General features: G+C 47.0%; 5 protein-coding genes across 8 annotated transcripts; 3 read left to right on the top strand and 2 right to left on the bottom strand.

Moving 5' to 3' along the window:
* Positions 1-2035, top strand: BDBG_02337 (prefoldin subunit 1). Its single transcript, XM_002627620.2, has 3 exons — positions 1-265; positions 367-533; positions 656-2035. The coding sequence occupies exons 1-3, from the start codon at positions 236-238 to the stop codon at positions 822-824; spliced, it is 366 nt and encodes a 121-aa protein (XP_002627666.1). The 5' UTR covers positions 1-235; the 3' UTR covers positions 825-2035.
* Positions 1764-3199, bottom strand: BDBG_16543. Of its 2 annotated transcripts, XM_031724477.1 has the most exons (3): positions 2687-3199; positions 2420-2627; positions 1764-2300 (listed from the first exon to the last, which is right to left on the bottom strand). In XM_031724477.1, the coding sequence occupies exons 2-3, from the start codon at positions 2586-2588 to the stop codon at positions 2152-2154; spliced, it is 318 nt and encodes a 105-aa protein (XP_031577016.1). In that variant the 5' UTR covers positions 2589-2627; positions 2687-3199; the 3' UTR covers positions 1764-2151. The 2 variants fall into 2 exon arrangements, with proteins under 2 accessions (XP_031577016.1, XP_031577017.1); XM_031724478.1 differs by having other exon boundaries at positions 1937-2300; positions 2420-3198.
* Positions 2111-6369, top strand: BDBG_02336. 2 transcript variants are annotated; one of them, XM_031720747.1, is made up of 4 exons: positions 2131-3485; positions 3554-5015; positions 5095-5160; positions 5321-6186. In XM_031720747.1, exons 2-4 carry the CDS (start codon positions 3894-3896, stop codon positions 5543-5545), a joined length of 1413 nt encoding a protein of 470 aa, XP_031577015.1. In that variant the 5' UTR covers positions 2131-3485; positions 3554-3893; the 3' UTR covers positions 5546-6186. The 2 variants fall into 2 exon arrangements, with proteins under 2 accessions (XP_002627665.1, XP_031577015.1); XM_002627619.2 differs by having other exon boundaries at positions 2111-5015; positions 5321-6369.
* A 1575-nt stretch (positions 6370-7944) lies between these two features.
* Positions 7945-11517, top strand: BDBG_02335. 2 transcript variants are annotated; one of them, XM_031720746.1, is made up of 4 exons: positions 7945-9598; positions 9658-9750; positions 9818-9871; positions 9934-11488. In XM_031720746.1, the coding sequence occupies exons 2-4, from the start codon at positions 9711-9713 to the stop codon at positions 11196-11198; spliced, it is 1359 nt and encodes a 452-aa protein (XP_031577014.1). In that variant the 5' UTR covers positions 7945-9598; positions 9658-9710; the 3' UTR covers positions 11199-11488. The 2 variants fall into 2 exon arrangements, with proteins under 2 accessions (XP_031577014.1, XP_002627664.2); XM_002627618.2 differs by having other exon boundaries at positions 7954-9750; positions 9934-11517.
* Positions 11234-13257, bottom strand: BDBG_02334 (solute carrier family 25 member 38). Its single transcript, XM_002627617.2, has 2 exons — positions 12818-13257; positions 11234-12740 (listed from the first exon to the last, which is right to left on the bottom strand). The coding sequence occupies exons 1-2, from the start codon at positions 12861-12863 to the stop codon at positions 11749-11751; spliced, it is 1038 nt and encodes a 345-aa protein (XP_002627663.1). The 5' UTR covers positions 12864-13257; the 3' UTR covers positions 11234-11748.
* Between the last annotated feature and the right edge of the window lie 739 nt (positions 13258-13996).

Here is a 13996-nt window from a genome sequence, read left to right as displayed (position 1 = left end):
TTACACTAAAACATCCCACCACACGCTAAAAAATACGCTAATTGTCGCCTCGTTCCCAGGATACATGTGATTTATCGTGATGTTGATTCAAATGGAGTCGTTTATTCCAAACCACAGTATTCCATTACTATTCAATTGACAGCTTACGTTCATCGTATCGTATCCAGTTGACCTCCGTTCGAAAGCCCCGAGCGCGCACCTCCTGCCATCCCCGCGCGAACGCGCCTATCTCAACATGTCTATCCCTCCAGAAGCTCTCCAAAAGGTGAGCCCATACCCCCTCGTCTTCAGTCCTCGCAGTTCCGCATATTTATAGAAGAATTATTACCACTCTAACATTCTATGCGCTTCCTGAAAACCATATAGCTCGTGCAAGAAATTGAATCGCGGGCCATCGCCGCACAGCAACAGATCAACATCGTCAAATCACAAATTACGGGGAAACAGCGTGAATTGCGCTTGTTAGAACTCACATCGAGCGAAATTAGCCAATTACCCAAGGAGACAAATATATATGAAGGGGTTGGGAAAATGTATGGCGTGCTCTTGGCTTGAGTGCTTTGTCCCCTGCTATGCAGTCTCTTAGCAGACTTGATGTAAGAAAGCAATCATGACTTACAAGATCTTTCTTTCTTTCCCTTGGGACATTTTCTAGGTTTGTCGCAAACCCCATTACGAACGTGAACAAACGGTTATCGACGGAGAAAGGCGACCTGAAAACCGATATATCCAATCTCGAAAAGAAACTGCATTACCTGGAAACAACGCATAAAAATAGCATGCAACATATGGACCAGATATTCAAGACTGGCGGCAAGGCATGATTATGATGATTGACGAAGATGATGTGAAAAATGGAATTTAAGATCTGAGAAATATACCGTGCTTGTTAAATTTATATGCCCGGGAAATTTTCCCAGTTGGGGAATGAAGTTCGCCGTGTTGGATGGGATGCAGCCGGGCGTTTAATAATGCCATTTAGAATCGCTACCCAGTTCAGATGAGCGCCGATGCGAAGGGTCTTGTCGCTGTCTTGCATAACCCCCGAGCAAGGCAAGCGTGGATGCGGAGAAACGCCCAGCGCAGATCGACCGGATGGATGTATGCACTGTTGTTCTTCTGGCCAGCTCGAGACTCTGAGTTGCCCTGTTGGTTCAAACCGTTGTGGCGTTACGATCAGAAACCCATGCGGCTTGCGGTATGGAGGTTCTACGTACAGATATGTTATGGAGAAGATCACCAAGCTTAATTACAATTGGAGCTGCCCGCAGGCAGATGTCTACCTTACGTGTTTGATATGATCTTTATATCATTAAAATGCTATTGTTATAACAACCACATTTGCTATCTCTCTAACCAGATCGGGAGATATAGCTTGATACATTGCAAATATTTCCCCTCCCCCACCTCTCCTCCTAAAATCTCCTCAATATGAAGTCAAATCTGGTTCATTGATCCAACCTGTCTAATTACCAGAAAGGGTCAGATAGATACTTACACCAGGGGATGTCATCACATTGTTGGGCCGGGTGTTTACGCAGACCTGGTTGTTGTACCAGTGTCAAACACAGCATGTATGCGCGGCTGTAACGTTCTACAGGCATTTTTCCTTTTTCTTTTCTTTGTTGCCACATCCGCATCATCAGCATTACTTATTTCAGTATTTGCATGCATTTTTATGCCATGTCAGGCACTTTGTCTCAGGGAGGCTCCCGCAATAGCCATGCTGAAGTATAGTCAGGGCCTGAGCTGGACAAATCGTAAGGCCGCGCAGGGTGTAGGTACTAGGTACTATCAATGTTGTATCTCGCAATCTCTTCGGGCAACATATGTATAATACACAGGCTCTAAAGATAAAAGAAGTGGAAGTTTGGGCTGTAGATTTCGTCAGCATACCCTTAAACGTCTCCAAGGCTCTCGCTGAATGGACAGGGACTTCCGTATTAGAGCATATCATAGTGGTGATGTATATTCTTAGGAATCTAGGAATCATGTTAATGATACGAATTTAAGAAAAAAAAAAAAAAGAAGAGAATGCGTAATTAAGCTTTGCCTCTCATAGGCAACAGGCAGGCAACTAAATGAGTAATTGACAAAGACACGACGATATGAACTGCCCAGACACTTCATCGAACATAACTTGGAAAGCAGTCATCTGCATATCTGCCCAACTGGGATGTCGTGAGCTAGACTGGTGTTGACTACGTTAACAGCCCAGTTACCAATGTCCACTGGCGAGGGTGCAGTTACAGCGTAAGGAAGGGTCTTCAAATCAATCTGTTTAGTTAAATGAGGGCGGGCTGTATTTGTTGTTAACTAACAGACCGAAACCCTGGACACAATGCAAAGAGGGTAAATGGAGAGACCCAATTGAAGAATGATGAATATGCGGAATGCAAACTCAACGGCGGTAACTAACCACAACAAAAACCTGTCGCCATCTTCAGAATTCCAAGCAACCATCTATAGGTAACATTTGCATGATTCCCGACCCGCTTTCTTGCCATGAAAATGCCCAAAACGCCCACGGCCAGCAGGGCAAGTCTGCACAGAAAGAGCCCGCCATCTACTGGCTGCCTGAGCTCCATTTTATTTAACCTTGATTGGCAATTAATGAGGGCGGATTCCTGCGCAGAGTCAGCCTTGCCAGGGTTTTTAACATTTGTTTGTGGGGGGAATGGCTTGCCCTCTCCTCTCCATGCGACACAGGACACCAGATCTCAAGCAAGATACATACATGAACAAGATGATATGAAGTTTTTTTTTGTCATTCGTGGCTCTTCCCACCACCACCACCACCAGGCAGCCTCAACCGCCCAGTTGGTGCCTGGAAGATTCAGGCAAACTCGCCCAATCTGGTGGATGCATTTGGGCGGCGGGGACAGACTGGAGGAGCTCTGATTTGCGCCATCCCGTTTAACATTTTCACGGCCAATTATAACGCTCGGGCAAACTGATTTGGCAACGTTGAGGCTGAGAAGACAAGTCAACCGCTCCACCAAGGATCAAGTTGACGGCGTTATTTTTCCTTTCTGGGCTTCTTCTGGCCCCCAAAATCTGCGGGCGGACCCCGCTAAGCCCTAATCCTTGGACAGTGCCGCTCTTCAAGCAGGGCCCGAAGTGCACAAGCAACTTCTGTCCAAAGATGGAGCGAACGTGATACCCTCGAAAGCCTACCGGTTCTGTTCAGCAAATCAGCTGCTGAATTGGCCTGGCTGCGAAGAAAAATGGCCAAATCCTCCCTCACCGACACGAATTAATAATCCTCCTCGCTATTCTATCTACAAGATTTCTTTCAACCATTCTTCTGCCCGTAGTTGGGCTTCTGGAATTGTGTGACCTATTTGAAGGCACACATTTAATTTAACTACTATATACCCGATCGCTGGCTCTTTAACGGTCACTGTCACGAATCACAAACCGCCGTTCATTTGTCGAGCTTCCGTTTTGACACACGCATCCCAACCCCTCAGCAAACTTCTCAGGTTCATTCATCCCTCTAAGCTCCATAAAAGCTAGCATTCTCCCAAGCGACTGACTGAGATAAAATAAGCGCCTGCTCGCCTGCTCCGACTCCAGTTTCTCTCCATCAAGTTCTCTGTCCAACGGCCATCCTGTCTATGCCCCCTTACGAAGAGGGCCATTACCCCACTTTCCAACAGGAGAGTTTAGTTTTCCTCCACGTTTTTGCTCATCCAAGAAGACCCAAACCAGCTTTGAGCTTTATCCCGGCTACCGTTTAACCTTTCCACCTGGAGTTGAGCCTGCTTGTCAATATTTACATTTTTGACCCTATACTGAACCTTGGAGGAAGAGAAGTAGCTACAGAGAGGAGTAGTCACTTGACCTTCTATCAGAGGATTGCACCCCAGACCAAGCGGGGACTTCCAAATATGGCACCGCCTCATATTATCTTCGGTGGTGGTGGCTACTCTTCCTCGGACGAGGACTCATTTGTGATTCGAGCACGCCCCAGAGTTCGCCAGCATTCTCGTCCGCGAGAAGTTAGAGTAGATAACTTGGAGGTTCCCAGACGTGGACGTACTCGTGCTTCGTCAGTAGGCCCCCAGGGTAGAGATGGCAACATTTTCATCGTTAACGAAGCTCGCTCCCCGAGTCGCGAACGCTCCCACTCTCACGTTCGTGCGAGGCCAAGACTATACGCCGAAGATGGTGCCCTGGTAGACTTGGACGAACAGATGGAGCAACTGCGACGCCACCGGCGGCCCCGCTCCCGTTCTGCCCATTCCCCGCACCTGGATATCGAAGAGCACGTCCGGCTGGAGAGGCTAAAAATCTTGGAAAGACGTGAAGAAGCCTTGCTGGAAGAGCGCAATAGAAAATTAGACGAACAAATCCAAGATTTACAGAAGGAGCGAGAAAAACGAATTCGCGAGAGAGAGCGGGAATTGGAGCGCGAAAGGGAGCGCGAAAGAGAACGCGACAGGGACCGTAATAGAGAACGCGACAGAGACCGTGACAGGGATCGTGACAGAGACCGTGATAGAGACCGTGATAGAGACCGTGGCAGGGATCGGTCAAGTCGCGACAAGGACCGTAGCTTGTCTCGCCGGGATATCGAATACGAATTACAAATAGAAAAACTACTGCAGATGCAGCATGACTTGGAAGCCCAGAGATACATCGACGATCAAGTCCTTGTGAGACGCGCACAGGCTAAGGAAGAGGAAGAAGCAGAAAAAGAGCAAGAACAACGAATCCGTGAGAAGATAGAGGCTGAGCGAGCCAAGCAGGAAGCCGAGGAGGCCGAGCGGAGAGCGTACGAAGCTAAACTAAAAAGGCAAGCAATCGATGAATACAACAGAGTGGAAGCAGAAAAGAAGCAGAGGGAAAAGAAGGAGAAAGAAAAGGCAGACAAGGAGTTTGAAGATCGTGCTAGGGCGACGCTCGCAAAATCCGGTTATACTGATGAGCAAATCACTGCAATACTCAAGGGAGAGAAGGAGAAACCGAAAGCTATTGCTCAAGCACCTGTAAAGCCAACTTTTATCAAGGTACGTTATCCCTTCGCTCCCATTTCTTCTACTCGTTTTATATTTCTCCAAGGGTATTTCTGCTCACAATTTTCTTCAGGTCTCCAGCCAACACATATCACCCGATACACTAGATGCTTATCACATACCATGGGAATGGGATGACGTGAGTATTCCCATCTATTGATTAAATTGATCTTCTAACTATCCGATTCCCACTTGTCAAATTTATTCACTCTGCCTCAAAAGGGAAATTATCTTACATTTTGTTCCCTGCATAAATAAATGGCTAGCGGCTAACATTTCTCTTTTCAAAACAACCACAGCGTGACAGGGAATTCATTCTTATCAAACGCTGGATTACAGACGATGAGCAGGAAGAACTCTTCGAACACACTAAAATGCTACGACAAGGGCAAAGACTTCTGATTGCCCCTGCTCCTTCCCCACAGCCACCAGTTGGTGTCAGAGTTCGAGATCGTGATGAGATGTTTTTGGTTCGAACGAGGAAGAAGTCGCCCCGGCGACAGAGTGGTTGGGGATTGTGGTAAAAAAATCTTCTCCATCTGATTTCTTCTGTCATGCGGTCTCAAGTAGTTTCTCATGTCTATTTAACTTGATGTCTATCTGCGCTTTCATGTTTACAGGCCTAGCAGACGTGTGTATCTTGATTCCTATTATCTCCCGTCCCCCAATAGCGCCCCCGACCCTCAAACCTTTTGCCACCCTGCTGGTCTCCAACCTCTTCCTTTCTTGCTTTGATTTGCTATGGTGTTTTGATGCTTAGTGTCTAATTTCTTTGATAAATTCTTTGTCATTTACCCGCACACGTAGAGTGTACTCTCTACTTTTGTTTGTTCTCTTTTCTTTCTGATTTCAGTTGCAATTTTGTTATTTCGCTCTTAAATACCTCTACAGATGTGTAACGAAGAAATGCCTTTTTTCCCTAGAATTTATCAAGCGGCGCAGCATGGTGTCACGAGGCCCTGAGTTGTAAAATGTAAACCAGTTTTATCTTGTCAACCCCAACCCCTTGGTGCATTCCCCGCACTTATTTGTCTCTGCAGCGGCCAGCTAACGGACAAATAATTACTTCCGTTTCCTTCACTCTTCCGGAAAGTGCTACATTCAGAACTCATTAAACCTTAGAGAGCAGGAAATGCATTAGCAATTAGATCTTCCTCAATCCCTAATATCTAAATATTTTTTTTTGAATGCTATAGATCTGTAAAGAACCAAGATACCTGAAAAGCCAAGCGGAGTGATACATTCGAATTCGCATTCCTCACAATGCCGCCCCCGCTTACCATCGTATTTAACTTCGTCTGTCTGGCAACCATTCAACTTGCAAGTTCATGCTTCTATTGCTACTCCGCCCTTTGATCAACCTTGGGGTGAGATATTTATAGTTCCACTAGGGCCACGTTAAATCCCGTGATCCTGAGAAACAACCTTCCTTGGAAGCACACCAACATCAACCTCACCTTTTCTACCGATGGACTAACAATTACCACTCACTTTTCTCTCAGACTTCCACACCGGCCATACCAAGGAATGCCATTTGCCAATGGCCGGACTGGGTTTCCCCTGTACTGTATACCCTGAGAAGCACTCTTCGTACACGCCCCCAACTTCAACATGAGCAACTTCTCCGTCCACAAAGAGCCTAACGAGCGGCCAAAGACTTTGGTTGCATTATCCTTGAATTTGTTTACCTAGATTTGCTTGAAACTACGTTTCAAATGTATATTTTGGCCCCATTTGACTGTTACTTGCTGACAGTCGTTATGGTTGGACTAGTCTGCTGGAGCGGTGATTTTCTTTCGTTCTTTTCTTTCTATCTTTTGTGGTAGCAAGGCTATCAGGATGCCCTGCACGGCTTCAGTTATCCAACCCTCCGATATCTACCCATGATGCAGATCAGCACTATGTTTCAAAGAGAGACATCACAGGCTAATGCGTAGCTCAAACGGAAGAATGCAAATCCCTTCCTCAGTTGGTTTCCTCTGAGGGCTAATTGCGACCCTTTTTTCGGATGCCCACGATATTACTCGCTTTGTCGGGAATTCCCGAGTACCCTATGCCATGATGCGCGTGTTGTATCGTGGGCCAGGTTCTGATCGCCGCTCTGGCTGTCCCTAGATGAATCTGTGCCGCTTTCGGTGCGGCGCCTGCGCATCATCGGGTATGTCAGCATGCCTCTTCTTCACGTCTTGAAACATGATTGCCTTGGCTTCAATTTGGCCGAATCGTAATGTCTAGGGGAAAGCACTCCATGTTGGCGTTTCATATGTCCCTGAATGGCTCATTTCCTCCAGAGATTTGCTCCATTCCAGCACTACATACTGTTATGAAGATGCTGAAAATGCATACCAAATAGCACTGGTACGCTCAACACGTCAATGAAGAAAGCTATTAACCGGCAAAAACATAATCACGCGCTCCATCCAGAACTATGATTTGTCTATGAACTATCCATCAGGGCCAACATTGAATGCTTCTCTTACACGACACAATATCCCTGTAGATGCTGGCAACTACCGTTTGACCACCATCAAGTGGGAAGCATAATTTATTAACTAAACAACATGTACGCAGATTCAAACATCGCATTCCAGGCAGATGGGTATTGACTGATTGGAATGGAAATCACATATTACTACAAGTCGGAGCCGCAAACGTCACCCAGAGATCCAAATAAATCTCACTCACATTCTATTAGCTCAAGCCCCATCACAGGGTCTACAACGCGATAGCTTCAAGGAAATAAAGTCTCCATTGGCCCCCCAGGGGCTAGGCCAATGCTGGCCAATGCTCACCGTTCCTTGCGGCAGGCCTTGTAGAGAATCCTTTGCTACCCATATGCTAAGCGGTACTAACTGTCTTGAAGCAATCCCACATCTTGAAAAAAAAATAAAAAAATAATGCCGCTTCGGGACATTTATCATAAGCTAAGTTCCCTCTATTCACTATCTGAAATCACCTATTAGAGCAACGGCCCCACTTCGCCTAAACTTCCGACACCCCTTATCTTTCTCTCGCGGATGTCAAACCCCCTGCATAAGCGCTTTTGAAGATGTTGGCACGGAAAAATGCGCTGATGGAACTATAGCTACTACAGGCGGTTAGCGAAAAAATCTCTATTCCCTGTTCGTTTGTCCAACGTTGGTCAAGGTTGTTAGATTCTACTCGACGGTGGAATCGGCGTGGGTGGGACGATTGATGTGCATCGTTTGAATTTACAAGATTGTCACAAGTGTGTCGTTTTCAATTTCAATGTAGATATCGGCTTGCCCCTCCGCTAGTGTTGGCTCTTGGGTTACGTTCGACTTCATTCAAATCAAATATTTCTAGGGCACCCTTGGACATATGCAGATTCCAACTAGAACGCCAAATTCTAGTCTTCCGGACGAATAAAATGTGATGAAATAAATATTATTAACTGACGGAGCACATGAAGGCAGGCGAAATAAACCCTACCCTTTACCTTGACCACTCTCGACAGCTACCCAGAAAGCACTGCCACGCTTGCCGAAAATCTGCGCCCCCGCGATTAACTGACCATGCCATGTCTAGTTCCTTGACCAAATATTTCGCTTCTGAAGGAAACTTGCACTAGAATGCCTTCAAGGATAAACTATTTCAATTTATGCCCATTTATTGTACGCAGTGCTGTGAGGTTCTGATAGTTGATGGTCGTACGTTCCGCACCATCTGTGTCAGAACATCGATGTCAGAACCGGTTGAATCATCAGGCGAAGGGCCGAGCAAGGCTTAAGAAGGGGGGCATCCATGGAAGACTGGGGTTGGGGTCATTGAATCACTCGGACAATCTATTTAGGTAACAAGTTATGCAGACAGCAGCTAATTTGTACATGGGTGTTACAATTTTAGAACACTTAGCCTCCATGATTGCTGGTGTTTCTGGCGGCTTTTGGGGGTAGGCAGGTTGGTTTCAAGAGCAGCTGCAGAAACAGGTAGCGGATGCTGGGCGCTTTTCCGGAGTTCCTGCAAGCAGTTGGGCCCGCTATTGGCCAATGCGTCTGGGGGATTCCTAACTAAAACGGCAGCTACCCTTAACTAAGTTTAGGGGACCTGCAGGCGCCCAACCGCTATCAACCATTCAACCGCTTACCCTACGCAAATGGTTGGATGTCTGCGGCAAACAGCGCCTTGGGTTGCTATAGGATTCTAACCATTACGTTCCGAACTACTACAGCCACTAGATGGAACTACCAAGCGACGACCAGGATGACAGCCACCCTTACACCCACTTTTCTCTTCTTGAGGGGCAGCATTAGTTCTATGAGTGGAGCTGTGCGGTGGAAATGTACTACAAATGCCGCGGGGAAACCACCCTGATGTCTTTTATTTCAGATCCAAAATCAAAACACTCAGTTGGATTTGCTCCTTTGGAGGTCAATGCTCATTCAACCTTCCAACATGAACCCATCACCAATTCACCGAAATAGAGTTGGCAAGAAGAGGACGTCTTGCGACAGATGCCATACTTTAAAAAGCAAGTGCACAAGAACACCAGGCTCAGAACGCTGCAATCGATGCGAGCGCATTGGGATACGTTGTGTATTCAGTGCGACAATGAAGTTGGGAAGACCAAAATCACTTCAAGTTTTCCAACCACCTCCTAATCAATTCGACAAAGCTATAGAACAACAGAGCTTGACTCCCCGGGATATCCACCATGCAGAAGTATGTATGTGCAGAGAGCCTCATGCAGCGTGCGCGTCTTCGTCAGGTAAATAGCACCCTTCATTCATTTCATTCCTTGATTGCGTGGAACTCGAGTAGCTGACTCTATCCAGGAATCAGCACAGCACCCCTAAGCGCTCCCACAGCTATGCGAGAACAATGGCCCGGTATGTGGATCATACGTTCATGGAGAAAGATAGGGTCGAGTCATGAACTAACAACAGAGCAGGGCATAACATGACACCTCCTGGGAGTCCGTCGCTGCCGTTGCATATTGCGTCACAACTCCATGGGGGAGATTCTGCAATTTACGAACTGCAAGCGCCCTTCAATTACGACGAACCGAGTGTATCCATTGCGCCTGCTGTGGAAACCACCTTACATCCAGCAGAAATCGATTTCGCATGGCTTTTAGATTCCTCGGGACCAAAGGCTCTTACAGGGCAAATTCCCCAAGACGCCAGTCATATGGGTTTCGACAGTACATCTTTGTCTTCCTCCCCCGCTCCGAATTCGGCACCTGGTTTCTCGGAGGCTTTCACTTCACCTAGTGATTGCAGCTATACGGGGGATATGAACTCGCCGATGTACAAGCTTTCAAAGCTTCATCTGGAACTAGATAATCTCCTCAGCTTATCGATCAACTGCGATGGCACGGTACATCCCAATGATCTCATGTCCTCCCCCAGCAGCCCTTTCTCCGCGGCTATCGCCATCCCTACCACCCCAACCACTCCAACCACTGCAATCGACGAGATTTTCCTGTTAAGCGAAACCCTCATCAAAATAGTGCAAGAGTTATACCAAGAGGCGACTACGACAATGTGCCAACCCCTTAGCATCTACCCTTTCACGCCTCAGTCCTCACCTTTGCGGCGGAGAGGCTCGTCCAATTCACAAGATAGCTACAAGAGCGGACGGCAACAAGAGCCTGCAACCATCCTCCTTACACTTACCTGTTACCTTCGCCTGCTGGGCATCTACGAAACACTCGTGGTTCCTCTTTACCAATATTTTCAACAACATCGTCCGCAATTTAAAGCTCACCCAAATTCCTCATTTCCTTTGCCATTGCCTCTACCCATCCCATCTCTCCCAACATTTAAGCTAGGCCGATACGGGCTTACTGCCACATCTAGCATGAACCTAGGGCTCCTTCTCCATCTGCTTTTACGAACCCTCGAGTGCTTACATAGCACTGTTAGCCTATACCTTTCCACAACCTCCCCCAGTCCCCACAGTCGCTGGGCATATGACGGGAATGCCCCTCCTTCCTCTACCAAATCGCCAACCTCAGCGTCAGATTGTGCGGAGTCTGGATTCATATCACCAATGAGAGACAATGGACAGCACGATGACTTTAGTGCGTCACTAGGCATACGCGACCATGTAACGCTACTTACTGAGTCTGCGTTAAGCGAGGCGGGTAGACGTGAGAAATATTTGACAGGCCTTTTGCATTCAGTGATGGAAACTTTGCCGGCTATAAAATAGTTGTTTCCTTAATTTTACACATTTTTAATTTCGTTGCACATTGTTATAGGTATGGTTAGTATTACTGAGTTTAGAAGCGTACTAATTGTTAATATTTTAATTCGTCCTATTCTGATTTTACATGGGGTAGTTAATTGTTATGTTTCCATGAATCTTCTTTGTGCCGATCAGGGAGGGATTCTATGTGGGACGCAATCACTTCTGATAACACTTTGTTCATTTTGCTTGGGCCTGTGTATACATGGCGAGGGATCTTAATCATAATAATATTAATTTACATCATTTCAAAACCGCCAGCTTGAATGCATAATCCGTGCCTTTTTCCCAACCATATGATACAGTGAATTTGTAGAACATCGCGAGAATAACCGCCCAAAAGACCTTCCTTTTTCCCAAAACCTTGCTTTCAAAAGGTAGTACGGGATCATAAGGGTATATGCCAAAAAAATGCTCGATGCACAGGAAACGCAATATATTCAAACGAATTATATTACCAGTAAATGGCGTGAAATCGCTGATGTTGTAGAACGAGAAGCAATAAATAGGCCGATCATGACGCTAATTGCTCGACGTTATCTGGATCCGGCCACCTCTTCTCTGCTTTTAGAATCAGTTCTTCATACACAGTCCATGCAAGTGCGGAACTGACTGCTTTGCGGCCCATGCGCAAACCCAACCCTCCGAACAGGCTCCGCACCCCGTCCTCACGGAGCATTAGCCGCACGGCATGTACCATATTGCGATACTTGTTTGGCATAAGCTGCAATCGTGTCTTTACCACGTCGAACGGGTTGGTGATAGCTGTCGCCAAGCTGGCAGCCAGTGCACTGGAGACAAAATTCACCGATATAGATGAGGGAACAGGCTGCGATTTGGAGATATCCTTGCCAGTCGGCTCTCCAGAGGTGGACGGGGTGGTTGTCGTCGACGCACCAAAGCCAAGGGAATCAAGAGTCTTCTTCAATTGCTCATAAAACACAACGTACAGACCGGCATACGGCGCATCGCGGATAGCGGTCGCGCCAAAGCCGTAAAATAAACCCCGGAACCCCTCTGAACGCACAATATCCCGCCCGGCTCCCCAAACGCTGCGATAGGCGTAATAGTCCGACTCATAGCGTACTTTTATGACGGTGACAGGCATCATGACGAACCCTGCCGCCGTTCTCGCAATGGCCCCGGTGACGAGGTTTGCTGTGTGGGAGAGCTTCGGAAGCGCGGATGTGCGTGTGGACTTGGCATCTCGGTCGCCGTTGAGTAGGACGATTGGCCCCCGGTTTGCTACCCCTTGCCTTAACGCATTTAAGCTAGAAAAGTAAAGAGCGGACCCAAATCCCGTTCGAAGTGCTGAGGGTAGTGTCCCTCGCCAGAGGCCGCGGATTGGTTGGGGCGATGCAAGGATTTTGCGAACGGTGGAGAGGAGGGAAGATGTTTGGCGGGCTTGTTGGATTCTAGTCTTCAGGAGGTCTGCGGGTTGGAGGAGAACGGCAGAAGAGAGCCCCGAGGCCAGGCCAGCAACGAAGTGGAATGTTGGCTTCGAGGCTAAATGGCCGGTCAGCAAGAGTTTCAGATAGGAGGGGCCAGGTTTAATAATTTGGGGGCGCTGCGGAAAGCCATACAAGTCGAAGTCTTTAGCTGGGCACCATTGGTGGAGCCATCAGACATATCTGCTGCACTCTGTGAGCAGAAGGCAAGCCAGATAAGACCAAAAGGAAGTGTCGCTTGGCCACTAGAAGAACCGCCGGTGGTTGATGGAATACTCTTGTGTTATTTTCTACGCCCGGATGCCCATGGTGAAAATAGAAAATAGGAAACCGAAAACTGAGTCAGAGCGTCATATCAGCACGTCATTTGACAAAATACTCTGTCTAGCCGCTTTTCTTGGCTGCTGCGAACTAGGTGAGCTTCTTCTGCCAACTTCCGAGGGCATCGTGTTTGCAGATTTCTGCTTGGTTGCGACAAATTGCGGTGATGATGCCAAAATCGCCGGAGGTGTCCACGTGACGTAGCCGGCTCTTCCAAGGCAGGTGCGGCGGCCTTGGCAGCGGAGGAAACAGTATTAATAATTAATGGATACGAAACAGGTGAGCGAGTCATAACTAGAGGCTGCAATGTCTGGCAACTTGATAGTCAAAAATGATACCAATTCAAGGTCGTCAAGCTCCTTATACAAAAGGAAGAATTATTTTCTCGATGCCAACACGATAATAAAAACTGGCCGTTCGAAAAAGGTCTTCAAAAAATTATCTCCTGCTGAACTTCAGGAATATTTGGGAGTAACTAGCGCCTACAAGGCCTATGGAACATTTCGGGACGGTGCCCACTAATAAGGAGTAGCATCCGCAAGGTGATGGAGCAAATGGGCATGGCGCCCAAGGGAGCTCTTCATCGGGCTACGACGGCACAAATAAAACACTGGATGTTCGCCCGCCTCCTTTGGGGAAACACATCAGCAGCAGTGAACTTGGTAACATTGGAACTGCAATTATGGAAAATCCAAAGGAAGCTCCAGCTGACTGATTGCATATTCATCATAAGAATGAATTGCTTCATCTCTATGTCCCTGCCATGAATAAAATTTATGACTTTCAATAGCCCCTGCAAATCCCCTTCAACTGTTTTCCATCAACTTTTCATCAACCCAGTCTGGCGTGTAAGATTCTTTAAAATCTATAATCCACAGGTTTTTATCCATGTCAATGAGACCATTTTCTGGTTTAACATTTTCTCAGATAATCCCAGCTTTGTGGGATTTGTTCTTGCAGTTAATTTGCCATCATTGGCTGTTATGATTAAAT

This window comes from Blastomyces gilchristii (assembly GCF_000003855.2).
Source record: "Blastomyces gilchristii SLH14081 genomic scaffold supercont1.3, whole genome shotgun sequence".
In the NCBI taxonomy this organism is placed as follows: domain Eukaryota; kingdom Fungi; phylum Ascomycota; class Eurotiomycetes; order Onygenales; family Ajellomycetaceae; genus Blastomyces; species Blastomyces gilchristii.
This window is presented reverse-complemented; position numbering and strand designations above follow the sequence as displayed.